The following is a 25385-nucleotide window of genomic DNA, read 5'->3' as shown; positions in this document are numbered from 1 at the left end:
TGGCCCCGCCCAGGCCCCGCCCCGCCACAGGCCCCGCCCCGTCGGCGCAGCGCCCGGCCTAGCGGGCAGGGAGTGGCCCCGCCCCAGGCCCCGCCCTCTCGGCGCCGCGCCAGGTTCCCGCAGCCGCGTGCGCGGGGGGCCGGCCCCGCCCCAGCCCAGGCCCCGCCCCGGCCACGCCCCCTTGACGCAGCACCAGGTTCCCGCAGCCGCGCGCACAGGGGGGCGGCCCCGCCCCGCCCAGGCCCCGCCCCGCCCCATCCCAGGCCCCGCCCCATCCCGGCCCCCGCCCCCGGCGCAGCAGGCGGGGCGGGGCGCAGCGGCCGGCGGCCCCGGCAAAGCTGTGTCGGCGGGGCGGGCGGGCGGCGGAGCTTCCTCCTCGGAGAGCGGTGCGGCGCGGCTGGGCTCGTCCTTCCGCCCCTGCCTCCGCGGCGCCGGGGCGAGCGAGGGGGCGAGCGGAAGGCGCGGCGGAGCCGAGGCCGGCGATGCGGCCGGCGGGAGGCGCGGCGCTCGCGGGGTCGCTGTGCGGGGAGCTGCTGCAGGCCCCGCCGCAGGCCCCGCAGGCCCCGCAGGCCCCGCCGCCCCCGGGCTCGCAGCCGCCCCCGGCCGCGCCCTCGGGGCCGCCGCTCCCCGCGCCGGGCGGCGCGACCCTCAACCGTCTTCCGGAGCCGCTGCTGCGGAGGCTCGGCGGGAGCCTGGACCGAGCGCCCGAGGGCCGGGGCTGGAGGAGGCTGGCCGAGGTGGCGGGGAGCCGGGGGCGCCTCCGGCTCAGGTGAGGGCGGGGCGCGGGGCGGCGGGGGCGGCGGGGGCGGGGAGGCGGGCGGGCCGGGTCGCCTGCAGGGCCCGCGGGAGACGCCGTGGGGGGAAAGGCCGAACCTGGGACTCGCCGCCTCCCTCCATCAGACCGACCTCCCGGGGCCCCTCCTCGCGGGCCCGAGGGACGGGGCTGGACGCAGCACGGCGGGCCTCTTCCCGGGCCCGGAGCTGCCGCCGTGGGGTGTCGGGGCTGGTTTACACCCGGCAAGTACCGAGGACCCCGGAGGGGGCTGCCCGCGCGTTCCGGCTGCCGCCCGCATACCCGGGGTGGACACCGAACACGAAGCGTTAGGTATGCTGACTTTTTAAAAAAGAGTAATCCGTTACATGTTCACAGAAGTGACGTGTTCTTCTTTTTTGGAAAAAGAGGCTTTTCCAAAACAGGCAAAAAGTAGTTAGACAAGAGGCATTGCTTTAGGTTGGGAAGGTCCCTTGCACGTCGGGTCCCTGTTCCGTGTTGCTGCCTTCAGTGGGCCGCGCTGTATCCCGGGCCCTGTGACGCCGGATGCTCCAAAGTGTACGTTTCCTCCGAAGGTAGATGAAAACGGTAAATAGCATCTCAGTGTTCCTGTGAAAGACCGTTTTGACCTTGCGGTGCCAGGGTCCCAGGAACTGCACGAGAGATGCCCAGACCACACTTTGAACCGCTCCTCTATACCGTTGTTGGGATTTTGGTCTGCCTGGGAATCCCTGAGAAGTTCTTGTAACTCCTTATGTGACTAAACCTTGGCTTGTACTGTGATTATTTCTACGCTTTTGATGAACTCCTTGAGAACAGGAGGCATCAGTGAAGATTCTGTGTTCTATGCGTGGAACCTGTCTTAGGCACTTTGGAGTAAATACTTTGGAAAGGGGAGTCATTCATTCACAGTTATGTTTGTTTTCAGGGCCTATTATGAGCTGGAAGTTCCAGAGGATAAAAAGATGACAAATATTTTATTCCTATTCACAAGGGCCTACCTAGTAATGAACTGTTCTTCTGGGGCATTCACAAATAACATGTCCAAAACGCTGTGTGGGATGTAATGATAACAATAGGTTATCATCTATTGAACACTTAGAGTATACTAACGCACTAAGCATCTCCATGTGTTATCTACTTTAACCCTCACAACAACCTCGAGTTTCAGAGTTTGGGGTTAAACTGGGGTCATGATGATTTAGGGTTCTTTGGCCACATGTGAGGTTGGAATTAAGAAGTGGTAAACTCACAAAGTTGAGCGGACAGATGGCACAATTTTCTTTTCCGGGGAAAAAAAAAAGAAAACAAAAAACATGCTTCTTTTAGGGAGAGGTGGTTGTGCAAAGAAAAATCCAAAATACTATTACATTAGGTCCATAGGTTTCTGAATTTCTAGACTTAACAACAGAAAAGTGTTTTCTTCTTTGGAGATCAGATCATCAGATCTGGGATTGGTTAGTTTGTGATTCGTATGCTAGTTAGAGAAGGCTCTGGACTCTGCTGAGGAGGGCCTGGGAATGAGGACTCCTAATTTGGCAGTGGAGGAAAGAAAAGAAAGGAAGGCCCTGCGGCTGAAGAAGCTTGGCTGATGGAATCAGAAAGTGATGGATACCTGACATCACACACTCAGTGTTCCTCCCCAAGCCTCCAGTTGGGTTTTCCCAAAGGCTACAGAATGGTTCGTTTGGCAAACTAATAGAAAAGTCTGAGGCCACATCTCTGATGAAGGTAGAATGGAGAGAAGGGCAGCAGCCTCGCAAGGGGTGACAGGCAACAAAGTGCATATATTCCTAGAACCCGGCAAATTCCAGGGTGGGAGGTCTGAAAAGAAACGGATAGGGAAAAGAAAGAAGAAAGAAAGAAATAGATGGGATTTCACCAGACTTCCAGGTTGGTGAAGATTAGTTCAGAATAGGTGAGTGATGGTGGGAGTGGGGGCACCCCTGCAGGCTGGGAAATAGGAGAACATTAAAGTCATATACTTAACAAAATCAGAATTAAGTTGGCATAACAGAAGGAAACTAAGGGGCTGGAGAGTGACATCTGAGGAGCAAGGTAAGCTGGGGACGCTTTTCTCTATGTAAAACCAAAAAAAAAGCTATTTCAGAGTAATTTCATACTGGTGCTAGAAGAGCATCTATGATAGCAGAAAATCCCAAAGATATTTTTCTCTAGTGTGAGATCGAGGAATTAAAGTGTGACGGTCCAAGTGGACCACAGTTCCCATAAGGATGTGGACTTTTTCCCTAAGGTCTTCACAGGTTGCCTGTTGTTTCTTTCCACTTTTTTTCTGACTCTATACATGTTTCCTCAAATAGATGAGAATTTACTGAATCAACCACAAGAGCCCATCCTGAACGGTCTCTCACGGATTAGGAATAAATGTCTTCATATGATTCTGGGTGACTCAGAGTCCATCCAGGTTTACGCTTTAGTTTCCCACGACCGTGTGCACACGGAAATGCCCTAATTACAACCTCAGCCCTAATTCCACTCCTAACCACCCTGCTACTGAACAGCCTTTGCTGTCAGTGCAGCTAGATGCAGGTTCCGAGTGTCTTGGCCAAGCTACGTAAACTGTGTGCTGGTGTGGGACCTCGGAGCCCGGGAGGTGCCAGAACTTTCAGGAGGCTCTCCTGCTGCCTGGACTCCATGCAGAGAGCTTGGAAGGGGGCTGTGGGATGCGGGCCAAGGAGACCCATCACAGCGCACCTGCTGCACAGAAGGCGTCTTCAGCTGCAGATTTCTGCCCTCACACAGTTATAAGCATGAGAACCTGTGAAAAGCTGAAACAAATTTCTCCTGTCTCTTCAGTGTCAGAAATTTGGAGTGCTGTAGGGTTCAGGCCTTGTGTCTCCGCCTACACGTCCTCACCCAGTCCCCTTCTTGGTGTATCCTTAAGTCTCAGGGTGGATTACTCGGTTCCTATCTTTGCTTTGAACCCCCTGGATTCGTTAAGCGTATCACCTCCAAAACTTAGCACATCTTCCTCCACAGCCCTCTTTCTCATGCAGTTTTCTTTATCTCGGGAAATAGCGACTGCACCCCTCCGATCGCTCAGGCCCAAAACTTCACCATCAGCCCCGACTCCGCTTTTACACAGCACATCCGTGTTATCAGCGACCCTCGTCTGCTGTACCTCCTGTGCATCCGGAGTCCAGCCTCTCTCACCTGGATCATTCCAGGAGCCGCCTGCCTTCTCCCACTTTGCCCCTGCCCCCAGGCTGTTCTCAGCATGGCAGTGAGAATTATTACTACTTTTAAAAGGTTCAGTCGAGTCTTCCCCTTCTTCTGCTCAAAACCCCTTAACTGCTTTTCTGTTTCAGGATAAAAACACCAGTTAGCTAACCACCTATCTCTTGGACGCTGTTGTCTTCCTTTCTTTGCTCTCTGCACACTTGCTTTCTCGCTTTTGACTTGAACACGGGAGGGTCTTTGTACTTGCTGTTTCCTCCATCTGAGATAGTCTCCACAGGTGAACTGACTCCCTCCTTTACCCCTTCAAGTGTTTGCTCACAAGTCACCTCCTTCAATGAGGTCTTAAGTGATCACATTATTTAAAAACACCCAGTACGTCCACTCCAGCATTACTTATTCCCCTGCTTTGCCTTTTTTTGCTCCAGAGCACTTATGACCATTGGATGGACACACACACACACCTCTCTCTTTGCCTGCCAGTGCATGTGTGTGTGTATATATATATGTAGTAGTAAAATCCAGGCTGATAGAGAATTTTGTCTTGTTTGCTACAGTATCCTAAAGAACCTAGAAAAAATGGTTGGCCTATTTTAGATGACTAATGAGTAGTTGCTGAGTTAATGAATAGAGATTTCAAAGAGTAAATGTTCCAAGAAGAGAAGCAAAAGAACCTGAAAGCGGGGTCATGATTTGTACCCTAAGGGATGCATGATGTGTTTTATTTGGGTATATATTTTTTTATAGTGAAGATAAATAACTTTTTCTTAAAAGCAAAACCCGTTTGTTTCGGTAATAGTCTTTCAACTTAAATGAGAAATTCCAAATTAGGGCTGATAGAAACCACTTCAAAGTATAGTCTTACAGGAATGTAACTAAAAAAGGAAAGAAACGGTCTGGGTATGTAGAGGCATCATCTTAGCTGAAAGCCAGGGCCCGTGCGGAAAGTCAGTAAAAAAGGAAAGGAGATACAGAATCTTGTTTTTCTCCCGTGCCTCTTGTATTGGAAATTTTTGTCTACTTCAGCTTGGCCTCTTTCTTCATTTGGAAGAAAGAAGTCAAACTGTTTTTCTCTTTCTTCTGTATCAGTATAAACATCAAAGCATCACTTGGCTGCATTTGATGAGATGGCTTCTGAATTTTATGTACCAGATTCTGACTACCTTTCTGAATCATAAAATATATATATATATATATCATACAGCATCCTTGTTTTTATAGATCTTAATTCTAATTATTTAAAAGAATAGTAATCCTTCTATTGTCTCTAATACTGGTTTCTTGACCTGGGTGTTACAGGAACTAATGAAAGGAAATTTTACGGAATAGAGGACCAGCAGGCATCCATCCCCAGCTTTCATTGTTGCTGTCATCATAGTCACCATTATTCCATAAAAGAAAGGACACTTTAACACTAAAAATATAGGAAAGACCATCTTGAAGTAAAAGGCGGTCATTATAGTCCTTATTTTTATCATTTTACCGTGGACTTCAGATTATGCTGCCACTAGTCTACAGTCCAGATTTTGGGAACAGTTGACCTATGTAATGATGAGTCACATTTAACAAAAATAGGGTATTGAATATACACATAAATCTGAGACACTTAGAAAGGAAAACCTAGTGAATTTAGAGACAAGAGGCCTTGAACAACATGATCGGGATTACCAAACTAGTAACTACTTAAAAACAGTTTTAAGGAAAACCTAAAACAGTTTCAGAAATCAGCATAATTAGGAAATTAATGTTCTTTTAATATCTCATATTTCTACTGCATAATAAGAACTCCCTTTTTTTTTTAAGATTTTATTTATTTATTCATGAGAGAGAGAGAGAGGCAGAAACACAGGCAGAGGGAGAAGCAGGCTCCATGCAGGGAGCCCGATGCGGGACTTGATCCCGGGATTCCAGGGTCACGCTCTTGGCCGAAGGCAGGCACCAAACCGCTGAGCCACCAGGGATCCCCCAAGAACTCCCTTTTATTGAATGCTTGTTTTTTGCCAGTCACTGTTCTAAGTACTTCTAGCATGGATTATCTAATTTAATTCTAATAATCCTATGAGATAGATGATCTGGGATTGAAATTATTTTGGTTGAATACATTTTTTTCCTAAAGTTATGAGATTACCAACTTCACCACAGAATTTAAAACTTTGACCGTTAATATAAATGCTATGGTAGCCTTTTAATAAAACTGATCAAAATGAATGTGGATTAAGAATATTCAGGAGTACCTGGGTGGCTCAGTTGGTTAAATGTCCAACTCTTGATTTTGACTCAGCTCTTGATCTCAGGGTCATGAGATTGGGCCCTGTGTTGGGTTCTACACTGGGCATGGAGTCTACTTACTTACAATTCTCTCTCTATCCCTCTCTCCCCCTACCCTACCACCCCCTGCATGCATGGGCACACCTGTGCACCTGTGCGCACTCTCTCTCTCTCTCTCTCTCTTAAACAAAAAAAAAATTCCAAGTCATACAAAAACTTGCTCACCATGCATCTGGCACAGCTGTGATACTGTTGTATCTGACTCCTTCCATCTAGTCGTCCAGCCTTTTTAATTATGATTGAAATTCACTCCATAATCATTCAGATACAAATAATGAATGTGGGCAAGGCAGATTTTAGGTATTGAGGGGTTTAAAATATGGGGTTTCTGTTTTCTAGGAGTACTACGATCTGGTTAGGTAGAGAAGACATGCCTATGAAAGAAAAGCACACAGTTTTAAAGCAAAATTGTGTTAATTGAGACATAGAGAACAGAGGTCTGCAAACAACAGTCCCTGAGCCAGATTTGGGCTACTGCCTGTTTTTGCAGTTTATGAGCTAAGATTGATTTTTATATTTAAAAAATTGTAAGACAAAACAAAAGCCAGGAAAGAAAAACATGCGCTAGACTGTATGGCCCATAAAACCTAAAATATTTTCCCTCTGGTACTTTACTGAAATTTGCCAACCTTTAATATGTAAGATAAGCACCATGAGGCAACTCTGACGTGTGTTTGGGGGACTTGTGTGGTCTGGGTGAACTCCACAGAGACTCTACAGTTTATATATTGGACTATAATTTAAATTGGCAGGAAAGGGAGAGGTCGCTGCAAAGGTGTGTGAGGTACGAATTCTGCAGTATGTCATGGAGATTATCTAAAGGCTTTGGCCTTTGTTGTTGGTTATGTCTCTTTGGGAAGATTTTGGGGGTTTTTTTTGTTGTTTTGATTGTTTGGTTTAACTTTCTTGTTTTTCTTCTCTTGAATGTTTCATACTTACGCTTTCTCTTCCTATGAAATGGTTGAAGTCCATACTTCTTGTCCTGTTATTTATGACTTTCTGTTGTCTGACCTTAACCTGGCTTTCTAACCTTGTATATGCCTACTGAACACAATGACATTGAAAAGGAAATGGTATATGTATGTTAAATAGTGGTAGTACGTGATGTGATGAACACTGGGTATTATACGCAACTGATGAATTATTGAAAACCACATCTGAAACTAATGATGTACTATGTGTTAGCTCAGATTAAATTTAAATAAAAATTAATAAAATAAAAATTAGTGATAGTTAAAAGAATAGTTTTAACAAAAGGACAGTGAGACAGAGAGTAGGTTCTTTGGGACAGAGGTCAGCAAACTTTTTCTACAAAGAGCTAAATAGTCCATGTGTTTCAGCTTTGTGGACCAACTGCTCACCTCTGCTGTTACAACGGAAAGCAGCCATCCACCACTGTAAATATGTATGTGAACGAGTGAGGCTGTGTTTACAAGATCAGGTGGCTGGGTGGGTTTGACCCACAGACCAGATTTTGTCTTGCCCCTGTATTAAGGTATTTCTAGATGCTTAGAAGTACTTTGAATGTTAGTAGTACTGCTAGTCTTAAAAACGGTTGAAAAAAATGAGGACACATAGTAAGAAAAATTTGACAGTACACAAGAGTTTATAGTAAAAAGTGAATCCTCCAGCTGCCCTGGCTCTCCTCTGTAGGAGAATTACTACTACTGGCTTCTTGGCTATCTTGTCAAAGTTAACTCTGTACATATAAGAGCAAATATATATTCTTACTAATAAAAATGATATCATGCAGAACAAACACTGTTCCTTATCTTTAATCATATTGAATATATATGTAAGCACACTACTTTGCTAATACAAAATACTGTATATTAAGTTTTTTCATTTTTCAAAATGCCTCTTTCTTGGGTCATATTATACTTTATAAAGGCAGAAGAATGAGTAGAGAAAGGTATCTGGTCTTTCTAATCAGTATTCCCAAATTAGATAAAAATTTTTATTGACATCAGAGCCAAACTTCTATCCTGTTTCAAGATTTCTCTCATTTTCTAATTTAGTAGTCACAGGAGCTGAGTTGGAGAAGGGCATAAAGAGGAATCCTCTATGATGGCAGAAGAAGGAAAGGACAGGAGCATTCATAACGTAAATAACTGCACCGGTGACTTACAGTTTATCCCTACAGAAGTTCATACCAGACATGTAGCAGGCATATCATGTTGGAGAATCCTGTTGACTTGAATTAAATCTGTTGTTTGCAGTTGTCTGGACTTGGAGCAGTGTTCTCTTAAGGTCTTGGAGCCTGAAGGAAGTCCAAGCTTATGTTTACTGAAGCTGATGGGTGAGAAAGGTTGTACGGTCACAGAACTGAGTGACTTCCTGCAGGCTATGGAGCACACGGAGGTTCTTCTGCTTCTTAGCCCCCCAGGTAGGTTCTTCTCTTGGGTCTGTTCTCCAGGAGTTTGTGTAGACAAACGTAGAGGAAGATATCTCATTTGACAATGAATTGTATTAAATATTTTTGGAAAATATAAACATTTTTTCCTTCCAGGTTGAGACTAAAGAACACATGAAAAACAAGTATAATGCATAAATATTTATTGGGTTGTGGTTCAAAAGCATCAACTATAGATGATATTTTGGGGACTTGTAAAACCATTTGGATTTAACAAGTGTATTAGATATTAGGGAATTATCATATGATAATGGTATTGTAGCTCTATAGAAGAATGTCTTTATTCCAAGGAGATGCATGCTAAAGTATTTAGGGGATGGAGCACCTGGCTGGCACAGCTGGTAGAGCATGCAACTCTCACCTCAGGGTCGTGAGTTCAAGCCCCACGTTGGGCGTGAAGCCTACTTAAAAAAAGTATTATTTAGGGGTAAGATTTCTTTTTTGTTTCTAGAGATTTTTATTTATTTGAGAGAAAGAAAGCAAAATAGAGAGCATGAAGTGGGGGAGGGGCAGAGGGAGAAGGAGAAGCAGATTCCCTGCCGAGCAGTGATGTGGAGCTCGATGCCAGGACCCTGAGATCATGACCTGAGCTGAAGGCAGATGCTTACCCTACTGAGCCAACCAGGTGCCTCTACGGGTAAGATTTCTATAACTCGTGTTGAAATAGTGTAGCCAAGGCTCAGTCAGTAGAGCCTGTGATTCTTGATTTTAGAGTTGTGAGTTTGAGCTCCACGTTGGGGGTAGAGTTTACTTTGAAAGAGAGAAAGAAAAAGAAAGAAAACAAAGAATCAAAGAAAGAAAAGAAAGAAAGAAGAAAAAAATGCAGCCAAAAAAATAAGTATGTATTAATATGTAGACAAATGAGATAAAGCATATATAATAAATGTTTATTGTTTAAGTATTTCACCAACATGATGCTTTTGAAATGTTGATTGATTCAACCGTGATTTTTCTTCTGATCATACCAATATTGAGAGATTTTTCACTTCCAGGGTCAGGTGTGAGGAATAGGAAACAGCCCCTTGTCTCCACAATGACAGATAAAGTTGGTCTGCTGCAGCAGTGTCAGGCAGGAGAAACCATGTGATCTAAGTCACTTGATGGCACCAGCACCGCAGACCTTCTCTCTCAGGGGTTTGGTTCACCATTATAGGTTCCACTAGAAGCAGAGAAACCAGTCAAGATTGAGAGGTCCATGGTCTAAGGACTCATGCTCTCTATTTTACATGGTTTTGATGTATGCAGTTTTTATTACATAACCGGCTTATTTGTGATAATGTTTTGAAGTTAACATGGGGAACCTAAAATTATAATTTAGATCTTTGTCAGTTCTGGGGTTCCGGAATCTTCTAACTGAAAAGTCTTGAAGCAGGTTGGGCTTCAAGAGAGGCTGAGGACAGCCCTGTTTTCAAAGAATTGGTTTGTTTTCATCTTTGCCCCTCCTTTCTTGTTTTTGGCTTCCTTCCAAGAGTGACTTTCTACATAGTTGCAAGAGCTCTCCTGACTGTTCCTTGCATTCATCTTTGTTCCAGCAAAAATCATAATAAGATTCACTCTTGCTGGGATCCCTGGGTGGCGCAGCGGTTTGGCGTCTGCCTTTGGCCCAGGGCACGATCCTGGAGACCCGGGATCGAATCCCACATCGGGCTCCCGGTGCATGGAGCCTGCTTCTCCCTCTGCCTGTGTCTCTGCCTCTCTCTCTCTCTCTCTCTCTCTCTCTGGGACTATCATAAATAAATTTAAAAAAATTAAAAAAAAAAAAAAGATTCACTCTTGCTAACTAATTTCAATGACATGCTTGTCCCTACACCTGTCACTGTGGCGAAGGAGATGGAATGTGCCCATTTGCTGGCTTAGACCCAGGAGAGAAGTTGGGTTGAGTCAGCTTTCCAGAAACTACGTGGATTACCAAACGAAAGTGGGCCAGCATAATATGCTGAGGAGGTAACTTAAGAGTCCGCTACAAATGGAAAGGACCCTAGATTATAAGTCAGGAAACTTAGACTCTTAAGATCCTCCTCTGCTTCCCGAGGCCTAATGTAGATGATATAATAGGTCTTCTGTAAATGCCTCGTTTGAGTTACATGTTGTTTTGGATGCTTGACATCTGTTCCTTAGCCTCTTCATACCAAGAGGTATGGGGTAGGAGTAACCACTGTTAATGCAGCCCTTCTAGATGAAATCATTGTCTGTCACCAATCTTAATAAGGTGACATTTGTTAACTTTTATATCCCCACTCCCTGGACTGTTACCCAGGAATTGTGACCATTGAAATCTGCCAGTTGGGGCACTCAGCTACTAAGTTCTCACACTTCATAGAAGCAGGGTCTCTGAAAACTTAGGAAACCTCTCCAGGAAGTAAATATAACTTCTATATCTCATTATCTTTTTTCAGTAAGTACACTAATTACTGTTGGTTGCCAAGTCTATAAAATGAGAGTAAGTCTTCTGTACTTGGTAGAGTTGTAGGAGCTGCATGAAGTGATGCTGTGTGGAGTTGCCTCTAGGCAACCACAGAGGCTTCCCATCTCATTGGTTGTGGTGGGATCACTGGCCTAAGATCTCGGGCTTCCACGTTTTCTGTTTCCCACGAGTGACACTGGGCTTTACTGAAATTGAGTCCTGTGTTTATTTATGTGTAATGATCTGCCTAAAATTTTTGACAATATTTTATATTTTGATTTTTTACAAGCCAGCAGCGAATTACAGAGAGAGCCATTGGAGATGGCTGTAATAAGGAGTTTCTCTGTTTTTCTGAGAAACTGAGTTTCTCTTGTGTATTTGTTTTGGTAGCCCAAGAATAGTGGGGGCAGCATCCCCCTGTCTCTAACTAGAACGATTCCCTTGATTAGGAACCAGCCTCAGAGGTCCCTCACTTAGGATGGACTCTAAGCCAAGTGTAACTCACCCTTAAATTCTTGCTCTCCATGGGCTCTGACACAATATATTTTCTGAAGGAACCCCGTAGATTGAGGTTTCCTCTCTCTATTCTACTTTCTTTCTAATTGGGCTTTTTCATAGCACATGGATGGCTCACTGCTCCCTATCCTCAGTATATCTGGCCTGTACTTTATGTTACAGAAATCACCTATAGTTTTTGCGTGTGGATGCTGTCCATGCCCATTTCTCAGCACTGATGGCTTCCCTATTTTATTCTTTTGATCATCTCTGTGGGAATTGGAGGGAAGTGGGAGCGTTAGTGAGTGTGCTGAAATGGCTTGAACCAGAAGTCCACAATGATTTTTAGACCTTTATTTTCTCGTTAAAGCATCAAAAATTCTGATCCCAAAGCAACTGACATTGGCATCTCTGTCCTTTGCAAATGTCGTTGAGCCTCGATGTGCAGTTCAAGATGTTCCTGTTTCCTGTTGTTTTTTTAAGTGAAAACATTTTGAGTGTAGATTATAGGCTCCATCAGTTATGTAATTATGCAGATCACACAACTGCTGCCAAGGAAGTAATGCCCTGGCCCCAAATTAGTTAAGCAGAGGCCAGACAGTAGGGGATAGTTAGAATTAACATTTTATATATGGGTTTCGTTAGATGAATCCCAAGGTTCCAACTCCAGTTCTGTGATGTTTCATTTTGTTTCCTTCTTTTTTTTTTTTTTTTTTTTTTTTTTTTTTTTTTTAATTTTTTATTTATTTATGATAGTCACAGAGAGAGAGAGAGAGAGAGGCAGAGACACAGGCAGAGGGAGAAGCAGGCTCCATGCACCGGGAGCCCGACGTGGGATTCGATCCCGGGTCTCCAGGATCGCGCCCTGGGCCAAAGGCAGGCGCCAAACCACTGCGCCACCCAGGGATCCCTGTTTCCTTCTTTATATAAAAGTTAGATCACGGGCAGCCCAGGTGGCTCAGTGGTTTAGCACCGCCTTCGGCCCAAGATGTGACCCTGCCTGTGTCTCTGCCTCTCTCTCTCTCTGTGTCTCTCATGAATAAATGAATAAAATCTTTAAATAAAAATAAATAAAAGGTAGTTGACTGGGTGGGGGGATGGGGTACTGGTGATGGGCAATTGATGGGATGAGCACTGGGTGTTATACCATATGTTGGCAAATTGAATTTAAATTTTAAAAAGAAAAATAAAGATTTAACTGAAAATAAACAAAAAAATACTTCATTCTCCAGACATACGAGAAGACTCTGGCCAGGGTCTCCTCATCTGCCACTCCTCAAGTGGCATTTTTGCACTTGCCCCACATCTTTTTTGTCTTTAACAAAGGAGCCAAGGGGCACCTGGGGGGCTCCGTCAGTTAAGCATCTGCCTTCGGCTCACGTCATGATCCCAGACTCCTGGGATGGAGCCCCATGTCTGGCTCCTGCTCAGCGAGGAATCTGCTTCTGCCTTTCCCCTCTCATACTCTATCTTTTTCTTTCTCACTCTCTCTCAAATGAATAAATAAAATCTTAAAAAAAAAGGGGGGGGCAGGAGCCAAGATTGTTGAATATTATTCTTTAATTTCCAAAATACCTTGAGTTCAGAACCATCTTATCTTTACAGTTCTGTGAAGGAACAAGAGCTCTGCTATTATGAACATTTAAATTTTCAAAGTGAGCAAACATTTGTGTGGAAAATGAGATTTCCAGCGTTTATCATTTAGCCAGAGTCAGAGTTATTGACAAAAGCAGATTAGAGCCCAAGTCTGCTGACCCCAACCTGAACTCAGTGGCATTTCCATCATGCTAAGAGATTGCTGGGTCATTCCAGAAGCTTGGTGATGAATTATTCCTCCAGTTGCCTCTTTGACCTATGGACTGCAGTTCTCTTGTCCTTGCCAAATTAAAAAGTACTCATACCAGGGGCACCTGGGTGACTCAACGGTTGAGCTTCTGCCTTTGACTCAGGTCATGATCCAGGGTCCTAGGATCGAGTCCCTCATCGGGTTCCCTGCAGGGACTCTGCTTCTCCCTCTGCCTGTGTCTCTGCCTCTCTCTGTGTGGGTCTCATGAATAAATTTTAAAAATCTTTTTTTTTTTTAAAGTCCTCATCCTAGATCTCATTTATAAGGGATTTTTTTGATTGCGCGAGTGACAGAAATTACTGAAAGGAAAATATCAAGAAGTGGAAGAAGCAATGGTGGTATTGATGGGAGCAATGACAAAGGAGGAGGAAGAGAGAGGGGAAGGGAGTGATGAGGTCCGAAGGAACGTCTCTGTGGAGCTCTTCAGGTCCCTGGGCAATGTGGGAGCAGGCGGGGTATGATGAGATAGGTGTAGACAAGGGGCAAATGTCAACTGCCTTGTAGGAGGGTCATACGTGGACATGCTTTGGTTGTGTTGCAGGGAAATTATTGGAGAAAGAGAAATGGTATTTATTCTGGGACAGTATGAGGCACTTTTCAATGAAAACTTAGACATTTTCAGAATAACTATGAAAGAGTTTTAGATAGAAGCTGATGGAGAGAAATGTTTGGTTCGCAGCCTCTGAAGACAGATGTGCCATCGTGTATACAGTGGATCTGTTTCTGGAACAGCTGTTTGTAAATTACCTCAATATTTAAATACATCCTGAGAGAGGCTAACTTAATGGGGAGCTGTAGTGAATCCTTCTGTCAAGTCAAGAATGACCCTAATTTATCTGCTTTGGAATTCCAGCAGGGTTTTTAATCTTACTGTTCGGTATCATGAATCTGTGATCTGCACAGGTGTGTGTTGGACGCACGATCCTCATGTTCCATCGTACCTAGTTCAGATTCTCCCTGGCTTACAGGAAACCAAGTAACCTCTTTGACTTCTTTGCAGATGTTATCTGAAAATAGGCTTGTTTGTCAGGAAACTGTGCATTCACCCTTTAAAATAGAACTTTCATTTGTGTACCTTGGTACACCCTCCATAGCCCTGTGCCATCTTCTTTCCTTACCTTTGTTCAGCACCTTCTGACTAGTGGGCGCCCCGCGAGGGCGGTTACAGGTTGACCATGGTTCCCTGCCGCACAACACTACGTGGGAGGAAGGAAATTTGTGTGGTGAAGGCATGGGAGGTATTGTGACTTCTTGTCTTTACTACTCACCAAGGGCGGTTTCCGAATCACATTGTGCCTTTCAATTCTCAGTCTTTGAAGCATTAAGTTAATAAATACGTGTATTTATTCGCTGGCTTATTGTAGACTAGGCTACTGAAATTGATGGTGCAGGTGTAAACGGAGCTTGAATGTACATTAGAAATCATGTAGGCTTGTCTCCCACACAAAGGAGGGACACCTTTTAGGACATCCTGGCCGTATGGATCCTTTGTCCATTAAAGTCATTCATTTCTTTGTAAGACACTCTAGGGAGAAAGCCTTTTAAGTTCCATCATTCTTGTCTCTTGTCTCTTTGTATAATAGGAGAGAATATTTGCCGTGGTCCATTTATAAGCACTGCCATGGTACGAGACATTGCACTCTGCCTGACATTCTCCCTTCAGTAAGAGAGGCTCACTGTAGCAGAAGATTAGCATGGGAGGTGCGTTAAGGATCACTGAAAGGGGGGCACCTGGATGGCTCAGTCCGTTAAGTATCTGCCTTTGGCTCAGGTCATGATCCCCAAGTCCCAGGATTGGGCCCGCATCAGGCTCCCTGCTCTGCAGGGAGGCTGCTTCTGCCTCTCCCCCTGCTCCTTTCTCTCACTTGCTCTCTCAAATAAATAAAATCTTTAAAAAAAAAAAAAAAAAAGAATCACTGGAGCAGGGGCAGGGGCCAGAGCAGACTCCCCACTGAGCAGGGAGCCTAACATCAGGCTTGATCCCCAGACCCTGGGATCATGACTTGACCCCGGGACCATGACCTGAGCTGAAGGCAGACACTTAACCGACTGAGCCCCCCGGGCGTCCTTGGCGTGTGACTCTTGATTTCACAGTTGTGAGTTGAGGCCCCATGTTGAGCATAGGGATTACTTAAAAATAAAATCTTAGGGGGTCCCTGGGTGGCTCAGCGGTTTAGCGCCTGCCTTTGGCCCAGGATGTAATCCTAGAGTCCCGGGATCAAGTCCCACGTCGGGCTCCTGGCCTCTCTCTCTCTCTCTCTCTCTCTCTCTCTCTCGCTCACTATCATGAATAAATAAATAAATAAATAAATCTTTTTTTAAAAATCTTTAAAAAAATCACTGGAAAATGCTAGCTAATGTGAAGTGATAGATGTGTTAATTAAGTCAACCGTGGTAATCACTTCATAATGTGTATATGTAATAAATTATCGCAGGATATACCCTAAATGTACGCAACTTTCATTTGTCAAGCATACTTCGATAAAGGTGGAGAAAAAAAATCACTCGCTGGATTAAAACAAAAGCATGGGGATTTTAAAGCTCAAGAAAACCTAGATTGGTATTCTAGTTCTGCCATTTTACAAGGGAAAAAAATTGGTTTCCAAGAGGTTAAATAGTTTACTCAAGGTCATTTGGGTGACCTTTTGCAAATTACTTCATTTTCTTCATAGTAACATAAATTTAATGAATGTCTAACTCATATGGTTATTTTGAAAGTTAAAGATCAAAACACCTGGCATATATAAAGCAGTCAGTAAACTGCTGACGTAGTAGTTTTTATTACAGTGATGAAACACAGTCAGTCAACAAATACGTGTGGAACACTCACTGTGTCACCATGTGCCAGGCACTGTTCTGGGTGTCGGGTAAACTGGTGACCAAGACAGGCAAGGTCCTTGCTCTCATGAAGCTTCTGTTTTAGTAGGTGAGGCAGACAAGAAAACACAGGGATTTCAGATGGTTCATGCAGTGAAGACCAGAAAGTGGGGTGAATGTAAGTGAGAAGTGGGGGTGGGGGTAGCTGGTTTAGAGATGTTTCCCAGAGAAGCTAGAGACCTAGATTATGAGAAAGAACGAGCCTGTCATGAAACATCGGGGGGTTTGAGGGGAAATCCAGCAGAGGAGTAGTAAGCAGAAAAGTAGAAAATAGAAAATAGGTTGGCTTCTGAAAAGAGGACCAGTGTGGCTGGAGCAAGGAGGACAGGCAGGGACGAAGTTAGAGAAACCAGTTTATGTAGGACCTTGTGACCTACATGAGAAGTGTGCATTTTATTCCAAGTACAATAGGTCAGGCAAGGGCTTTAATCAGAGGAGTGACATGGATTAATCTGTTTTATTTGATTTTATTTATTTAGAGAGAAAAAGTGTGTGAGGGGGTGGGGGCAGAGGGAAAGAGAGAATCTTTTTTTTTTTTTTTTTTTAAGATTTTATTTACTGATTCTTGAGAGACAGAGAGAGAGGCAGAGACACAACACAGGCAGAAGGAGAAGCAGGCTCCCTGCGGGGAGCCCAATGTGGAACTCGATCCCAGGACCCTGGGATCATGACCTGAGCCAAAGGCAGGCGCTCAACTACTGAGCCACCCAGTTGTCCCAAGCCACCCAGTTGTCCCAACATCCACATTTTGAAAGCCCATTTAGCCACAAATCCTATATTCTTCAGATTTATATTTGTTTTCTTCTTTTGTTGTTACAACTTTTTTTCCTTTCTTATCACACATTAAATTTTTAAATCAGAATCTCTTGATCTTGAAGTTGTGACGTACGTCTCTCCTGGCTAAAGAATGGCATTGGGAATGTTAAAGGCAGTGCTGTGAATTTGCCAGCCAAAGTGAGAGTGCTTATCCCTTTTTCTGTCTTTGACATGTACTTTGCCACCAACACAGAGTACAGGTTTCAGAAGAACTGTTACTTCCATATTGTGCTAACTTGGCATCCACATAAAAAATTAATGAATAGGAGAGGTCTCCCTTGGCAAAAGTTTTAAATTCTTTTTTGAGAGGCAAAACCTTTACTAAAGGTTTTCTAGGGTTTCTTCAGACCCTCAAATATAGTAAGTATGCAATAAATATTTATTTATTTTGGTATCTTCCTGGAATGGTTTTCACATACCTGTTTTACCTTATACGCTATTTTTGTCTGGAAAGGTTAGTATCTTTGATATACTGTAAGATTGCTCTTATTTGGATTAACTCCTCTTCAATTGTAATCTTGTTTTGATCCTTTGGATTAGTGGCTTACAGAGGAAGAAGATTCTGTTAACCATATTCAGGATAGATGAGGAAAGAAAATAAACTAGGTGGAGGGAATTCTATTTTGCAAGTTTTAATGACCTTTTCTTCTTCCTTCCTGAAAGCCAACTAACCCAGTTTTGTGTGCTGTAAGCTTGGCAAATGTCAAATTTCCTAACTTTGGTTTTTTAGTGTGTGTTCATTATCTGTTGCATAACAAATAACCCCAAAACCCAAGACTTAATACAACAACTGTTTATTACTTCACAAAATTCTAAGGCTAAGAACCTGGAAATGGCTTAGCTGGGTGTTTTGGGCTCTGGTTTTGGCCCCAGCTGTTGGGGCAGGGCTGCAGCCGTCTGGGCTGACTGGGGTTCAACAGTCCTCTTCTCAGGTGCTTCACTTAAATGGCTCTTGGCAGGAGTCCCACGTTTCTTCCCTTACAGTTTGGGCCTCCCACAGGGCTGCCTGAGTGTCCCCATGACAGGACAGCAGGCTTCCCCAAGGGAGTAATTGAGGGGGGTGTGGGGTGAGGGAATAATTTCATAATTGATTTAGGATTTTCTTTAAAGATGTCCATGTTTTTTGTTTTTTAAAGATTGATTGATTGATTGATTCATGAGAGACACAGAGAGAGGCAGAGACACAGGCAGAGGGAGAAGCAGGCTCCCTGCAGGGAGCCTGATGTGGGACTCGATCCCAGGTCTCCAGGAGCATGCCCTGGGCCAAAGGCAGGCGCTCAGCCTCTGAGCTACCCAGGTGTCCCTAAAGCTGTCCAAGTTTTGATGCTAGTAGTTATTTCTCAGATGAGAAATGTGTGTATCACATGTGTCAGATTTATCCTGCTGTTCTGTTTCCATGCCTTTCTGCATACAGAATGTTTTTTTTTTTTTTTAGATTTTATTTATTCATGAGAGACACCGAGAGAGAGAGAGAGAGAGAGAGAGAGAGAGAGAAAGAGGCAGAGACACAGGCAGAGGGAGAAGCAGACTCCATGCGGGGAGCCCCATGTGGGACTCGATCCTGGAACTCTGGGATCACGCCCTGGGCAAAGGCAGACGCTCAACCACTGAGCCACTCAGGCATTCCTAATTTTTATTTTAATGCTAAATCATAAAAAAAAAAAAAGCTAAATCATAGCATTGAAATTAAATGTATTTTGAAGATGTTTTCAGTAGTCAATACCTAGAACAGTGCACCTAACTCAACTGAAATTCCAGCTGTATGAACATTTAGGACCAAGTATTTGAAGAGGTGGCACTGAGAACTGCATCATGACTTGTCTAGCAGGCATCTCTTATAAAGTGCATTCTGGGGGGCGTCTAGGGGGCGCCTGGGGATCTCAGTCGGTTCAGTGTCTGCCTTCAGCTCAGATCATGATCCCAGGGTCCTGAGATTAAGCCCCGTGTCGGGCTCCCTGCCCTGCGTGGAACCTGCTTCTCCCTCTCCCTCTGCCCCTCCCCCTGCTTCTGCTCGCATGCTCTATCTCTCTGTCAAATAAATAAGTAAAATCTAAAAAATAAATAAGTAAAGTGCATCCTGATTTCAGAGGTGTTAGAACATGAAAAAAATATTTCTAAGAATTGTAGAAATATGGCAAACAATTTTCTCCCCCAGTTATGGGAAGTACAGTAGATCAAAGTCTTCTGTGGATGAGTTTCTTTCCTCTTGTTTTTACAAAGCCTGGAACTCACAGATGCACAATCTGATGGGGAAGGAGATATGAATGGGCAGTTTACAACTAGGATGAATATACAGGTTATTTCCAAAATACTCTTTTTTTTTTGGTTTCAGAAATATAAACAAGGAAAACCTCTCTTCCGTGACTTAATTTAACTTTTTTTTTTTTTTTTTTTTTTTTTTTTAAAAGGAATAAAGATCACTGTCAACCCAGAATCAAAGGCAGTCTTGGCTGGACAGTTTGTGAAACTATGTTGCCGGGCAACTGGACATCCCTTTGTACAGTATCAGTGGTTTAAAATGAATAAAGAGGTAAGTTTTTAAGTGTATTTTACTTCCTCTGTCATAAGAGAGAATGATAGCAAATTATTTAACGTCATTATCCTCAGTGTGTTTTTTTGAATTTTGCTCTGATAGACCTGGCTGTGGTATTACCGAAGTAGACAATAATCATTATTTTGGTAAGACAATTCCAAAAGTTGTCTTATAAAAAAATGGTGAGCAGGGCACCTGGGTGACTCAGTCTGTTACGCATCTGCTTGCAGCTCATTTCATGATCCAAGGGTCCAGGGATGGAGCCCCACATCCTTTGCACTCTGCACTCAGCAGAAAGTCTGCTTCTCCCTCTCTCTCTGCTCATGTGTACACACTCATGCTCCCTCTCTCTCAAAAAAATAAAATCTTTTTTTTAAAATGGTAAGCGGGGAGATGCCGGTTGGCTCAGTGGTTGAGCATCTGCCTTTGGCTTGGGTCATGATCCCGCGGTCCTGGGATCGAGTTCCTCATCGGGCTGCCCGCAAGGAGCCTGCTTCTTCCTCTGTGTCTCTGCCTCTCTCATGAAGAAATACATAAAATCTTTAAAGAAATAAAATAAAAATGGTAAGCAATAATAAAATCAATTCTCAAGACTTTAAAAATTGTAGAAAATTAGGGTTACTTGGAACAACAATGTTAAAAATAGTAAATATCACCAGTACATTCTAACATGCCATACAGAATTCCTTACAGCAAGTTATGTTCCAACCAAATTATTTTTTAAATAACTTTATCTTCTTTGGCGGTGTGGGTGGACGTCTAACCTCAGAACTTCTGGAATTGCTTCTTGGTGCCAACAGTCTTTGTGACTTTGAGCACATGGAAACAGAGTCTTGCTGAAAGGCCAGCACCTGCCCACCGTGACTGTATTGCCAATCTGGCCGTCCCTGCAGCAGGGGGACAGGTGCACAGATGTGTTCTTATGGTGTTTCTCAGAGTGGTTGTACTTTCAGATGTGGTGGAGGAAGGCCCGGTGGATGATAGTGGTCTCTGCGTCTTCATCCGATCACCACACCAGACTCAGTCTGCCCTCGGATGAAGACATTACCTATAAAGGGGCATTTCTTGTTGATATAGGACCCTCAGTGGCCTCCTTGGACATCTTGAAACCCAGACCAAAGTTTTGATGGTACTGTAGGAGTGTCTTTTTGCCAGTTTCTCCAGCAATCCCTCTTCTTATTTTGAAAGCTGATTTGGCTCCTTTGGGTAGGCATGTTCAGTCTAAATGTCCACCATCTTCCCGACCACCTGAAAAAAAGGCAATCAAAATCTTTAATTGAGGTATTTTTAAGATGACATGGAAGGCAAATAGAAGATTATTCTAAACATTCCATGTAACTATTATATCAAAAGATTTAGGCTAGGAGCACTTGGGTGGCTCAGTGGTTGAGCATCTGCCTTTGGCTCAGGTCATGATCCCAGAGATCCGGGATCGAGTCCCACGTCGGGCTCCCTGCAGGGAGTCTGCTTCTCTCTCTGCCTGTGTCTTTGCCTCTCTCTCTGTGCCTCTCATGAGTAAATAAATAAAATCTTAAAAAAAAAAAATGTAGGCTATTATGGTAGATTCTGAAGTCAAATTCCAGCTAGGAGAGGGGAGCATTATTCCTCCTGTAGAAATACTGTATCCCTGCACCCTCCAGCAAGTAATGCAAAATCACACATTGGAATTCTTTTTTCTTAAAAGTTCTTTGAGCCGCTCTGCCACTGGGCATGTCCCACTGCTCTGGCTCGCCCAGGTTGTGTCTCACTTTGGTAGGCTCCTCTCTTCTCCCTCTCCACCTGCCCTCTCCCCCTGCCATCCTAGATTGTACCTTGAAACTCCATATTCTGGGATCCCTGTGTGGCGCAGCGGTTTAGTGCCTGCCTTTGGCCCAGGGCGTGATCCTGGAGACCCGGGATCGAATCCCACGTCAGGCTCCCGGTGCACGGAGCCTGCTTCTTCCTCTGCCTGTGTCTCTGCCTGTCTCTCTCACTGTGTGCCTATAAGAAAGGAAGGGAGGGAGGGAGGGAGGGAGGAAGGAAGGAAGGAACTCCATATTCTTTTCAACCTGTTAGTGAAATAACTAAGCTTTCTTCCAAATGCAGTGCTAGGTCTACATTTGCAAACCTGAAACTAAGTTAAAGAGCTATTCTAAGATTATGATCTTTCCTTTAGTGGAATTGATCCTGTGCCTTAGAAGAAATGTGTGGTTTTATACAATTTCCTATTTCCATCCCTTACACACAGGTGAGGTAGGGCGGCTGACCTGCAGTAAAAGATTGTACATAGGCTTTGGTGCTAGACAGGCCTGGGTTGGAACCCTGAGTGTCCATTATTAGTGACATGAATTTCTGTCCTCCAGGGGTATGAGAATTTAATAGGGCATTTCACGTACCTAGGCTTTCAAGAGATGGTAACTAAAGTTATCTGTAACATCTTCTCAATTGCAAAGTTGCTTTTGTCTTAATAAATGCCTTTTGAGGGAGAAACAATAGATAAAACTTGCTATATTAAGCATGTCTTATACAATGGAATATTCCTCAGCCATTAGAAATGACAAATACCCACCATTTGCTTTGACATGAATGGAACTGGAGGGTATTATGCTGAGTGAAATAAGCCAATCGGAGAAGGACAAACATTATATGGTCTCATTCATTTGGGGAATATAAAAAATAGTGAAAGGGAATAAAGGGGAAAGGAGAGAAAATGAGTGGGAAGTGTCAGAAAGGGAGACAGAACATGAGAGACTCGTAACTCTGGGAAACGAACTAGGGGGTGGTGGAAGGGAGTTGGGCAGGGGGTGGGGGTGGCTGGGTTATGGGCACTGATGGGGGCACATGATGGGATGAACACTGCATGTTATTCTATATGTTGGCAAATATACACCAATAAAAAATAAATTTATAAAAAAAATAAAATAAAGTCCAGGATAAAAAAAAAGCATGTCTTTTGTAAAGTAAGCCCTGACTTGACAAAGGTAAAAATGTAGGCAGGGGGCAGTACTTCTTCAATTCAAAGAGTTGTAATAGATTTTAAAGCCCTCACAAGGTCAAGTTTTGTCAAACTACTTTTATGGTCACGGGGTTATTTTAAGGGATACTCGTTTAACAAGTATTTGGCGAGCACCTGTTTTGTGCCAGGCCATGATCTAAGGCCATGATGACGAAGTGCCGACACACAAGGTCCTGCCTCCCTCGGTGGGGAGCAACAGTAAATAAATAAGAGAATTCTTTGAGTTAAGAACTATGAGGAATATCAGGGTGATCTAAAGTGAGAAGCCACTGACTGTCTTAAGCAGGAGAAGTAACACGATAGAATTTGTGTTTTTAAAACACAATGCTGCTACTTGAAGGGAAGCAAAAGAAAAGCAGAAAGACCAGTTAGCTAATGCCTGTACTAGACTGTCAAGAATGACAGTGTGGACCAGAGTAGGGCAATGGAGAGGGAGCAGAGTGCCCAGGTCAGGTTATGTTAGACGGAGAGTTTTCCACACCTGATAGGTTAGAGGTGGAACGTGAAGAAAAAGGGAAAGAGATCAAGGGTGACCCTTGGATTTTTTACTTGAAGCATCTGGGGACGTGTTATATACCAAGGTATTGAAGATTGGGAAAGAAATGGATTTAAGGAGGTAAATCAAGGATTTGGTTTTAGGAGCATTAAGTTCAAAGCACCTGTTAGACATTTAGGTGAATCATCTAGGCAATTTGGATATCTGGAGTCCATGAAAGTTTATGTTACAGAAGACCAACCAGTAAAGAGACTAAGAACCTAAAAGAGAGATGGGAGGAAATCCAACAGAAGATGGTATGAAGCCTAAAAGGGAAATTATTTCAAGAAAAAAAAAAGGTAGAGGAGCACATGGGTGGTTCAGCGGTTGAGCATCTGCCTTTGGCTCAGGTCGTGATCCCAGGGTCCTGGATTGAGTCCCCCATCAGGCTCCTGGTAAGGAGCCTGCTTCTCTTTCTGCTTGTGTCTCTTCCCCTGCCCCCCATGAATAAATAAATAAAATCTTTAAAAAAAGAAAAAAGAAGAAAGATGTAGTTAGCATTCAATGCTGCTGAAGGGGGGGAGTGTGGGTCAAGGGAGATTTGTTTGGGATTTTTTTTCTTATTTAAGATAAAAAGCACTAGGGTATGTTTTCAAGAGTGATACAATAAACGAAGTAGATGGTAAAGTAGAGAGAAAAAGGCAGGAGCAAGGTAAGAGAGGGTGGGATTGGCAGGAAAGAAAAAGTTTCCCTCTGCCCCCCCCTTTTTTTTTTTGAGATTTTATTCATTTATTCATGAGAGAGAGAGAGAGCGAGAGAGGCAGAGACACAGGCAGAGGGAGAAGCAGGCTCCATGCAGGGAGCCCAATGTAGGACTCAATCCCAGGACCCTGGGATGATGTCCTGAGCCCAAGGTAGACGCTCAACCACTGAGCCACCCAGGTGTCTTCCCTCTGCCCTCTTCTGTTCAGTCTCTGAGTGCTTGTGAATTAAATGACAAAGTACAGATTAACAAGAGAAAAAGTTTATTCCTTTGGGAATTTACAAAGGAGGTAGCTCCGGGATCCCTGGGTGGCGCAGCGGTTTGGCGCCTGCCTTTGACCCAGGGCGCGATCCTGGAGACCTGGGATCGAATCCCACATCGGGCTCCCGGTGCATGGAGCCTGCTTCTCCCTCTGCCTGTGTCTCTGCCTCTCTCTCTCTCACTGTGTGCCTATCATAAATAAATTAAAAAAATAAAAAAAAAATGTTTAAAAAAAAAAAAAAAAAAAAAAAAAAAAAAAACAAAGGAGGTAGCTCCATAAATGGTTAAAGTTAGAGCCTCACATACCTGATTTAGTAGGGAAAAGGGAGGAGGGAGAAAGACTTCTAAGAGAGGAACAAATGGGTTTCTTTTAGCACTACAAGGAAATTTCTAGAAGAATAAACAGGAGATAAGGAAGTTTGACCTTATGCAGGTATAAGTGGTCTTCCCATCTTTTTCATGACCATAAAACTCTCCTGGAGAGGGGGTTTGTGGTAGGTTTTTTTCTCCATCTCCTTCCTGAGTAAAGCCACCTGAAGAAGGAATTTATGGTAGCCTCATTTCCCAGAAGTGTCTACTTTTAGTTAGATAAGGGGATCTCTGTGTAAGCTGCCTTTTGGACCTGTTCATCCCAAATGTCTGCAGCTTGAATGAGGCTGCATACCTTCTGGGGTTCTGAGTGGATCCCCACAGATCCTAAGCCCTAGTAGCCTTTGCTAGGAAGATGTGTTTTCTGTTTTAACCAGAGAGAAGAGAGCAGTTATGAAGAGATACATAGATCACTTTGTGATTAGGTGGCAGGAAGAGGAGAGTTTCTATCTGAAGTCGGCAGGATTGTAGAAGGTTTGAGAGAGAGAAAGTATGCATAAATAGTCTAGTAGGAAAGCAGACTTAGTACATTAACACGGTGCCAGGTGCAGCCTGCCATCCGAGTTGTCAAGTCTTCAGCAAAATGCTCTTCCTCTGGTGCAGGTTCTGAGGGGGTGAGAGTTGAATTCCGTTGGTTGGGACTTGAAGGGGGGTACTTTTGAAAGGGAGCTAATGTACTATAACAAGGCACTCAACTGAGCGTCTTGGCAATGTGCTGGAAGTGAGTGGCACTTATAAATTGATGAGAGCAGCAAAGCAGAAAGAAATCAATGTCGTGACCAGAGCCCTGGGGAAGACCTTGGCCATTCTTTCCCATACTTGACCATGTTTATTCATGCA

At 44.0% G+C, this 25385-nt stretch overlaps 1 protein-coding gene and 1 pseudogene across 2 annotated transcripts in view; one reads left to right on the top strand and one right to left on the bottom strand.

Annotated features, from left to right (window-relative positions):
• Nucleotides 1-368: 368 nt before the first annotated feature.
• Nucleotides 369-25385, top strand: part of MALT1 (MALT1 paracaspase) — a 61220-nt gene continuing 36203 nt past the window's right edge. For both annotated transcript variants that reach the window (XM_049111269.1, XM_035699200.2), the window contains exons 1-3: nucleotides 369-769; nucleotides 8518-8684; nucleotides 19558-19679. In XM_049111269.1, coding sequence (XP_048967226.1) covers nucleotides 483-769; nucleotides 8518-8684; nucleotides 19558-19679 — 576 coding nt within the window. In that variant the 5' untranslated portion in view covers nucleotides 369-482. The remainder of the gene's footprint in view (nucleotides 770-8517; nucleotides 8685-19557; nucleotides 19680-25385) is intronic.
• Nucleotides 20342-20918, bottom strand: LOC112644061 (40S ribosomal protein S11-like; annotated as a pseudogene).

The sequence above is a fragment of the Canis lupus genome, chromosome 1 (genome assembly GCF_003254725.2).
Source record: "Canis lupus dingo isolate Sandy chromosome 1, ASM325472v2, whole genome shotgun sequence".
Lineage (NCBI taxonomy): Eukaryota > Metazoa > Chordata > Mammalia > Carnivora > Canidae > Canis > Canis lupus.
Note: the sequence above shows the minus strand (reverse complement) of the source record. Positions and strands in the feature narration are given on the sequence as shown.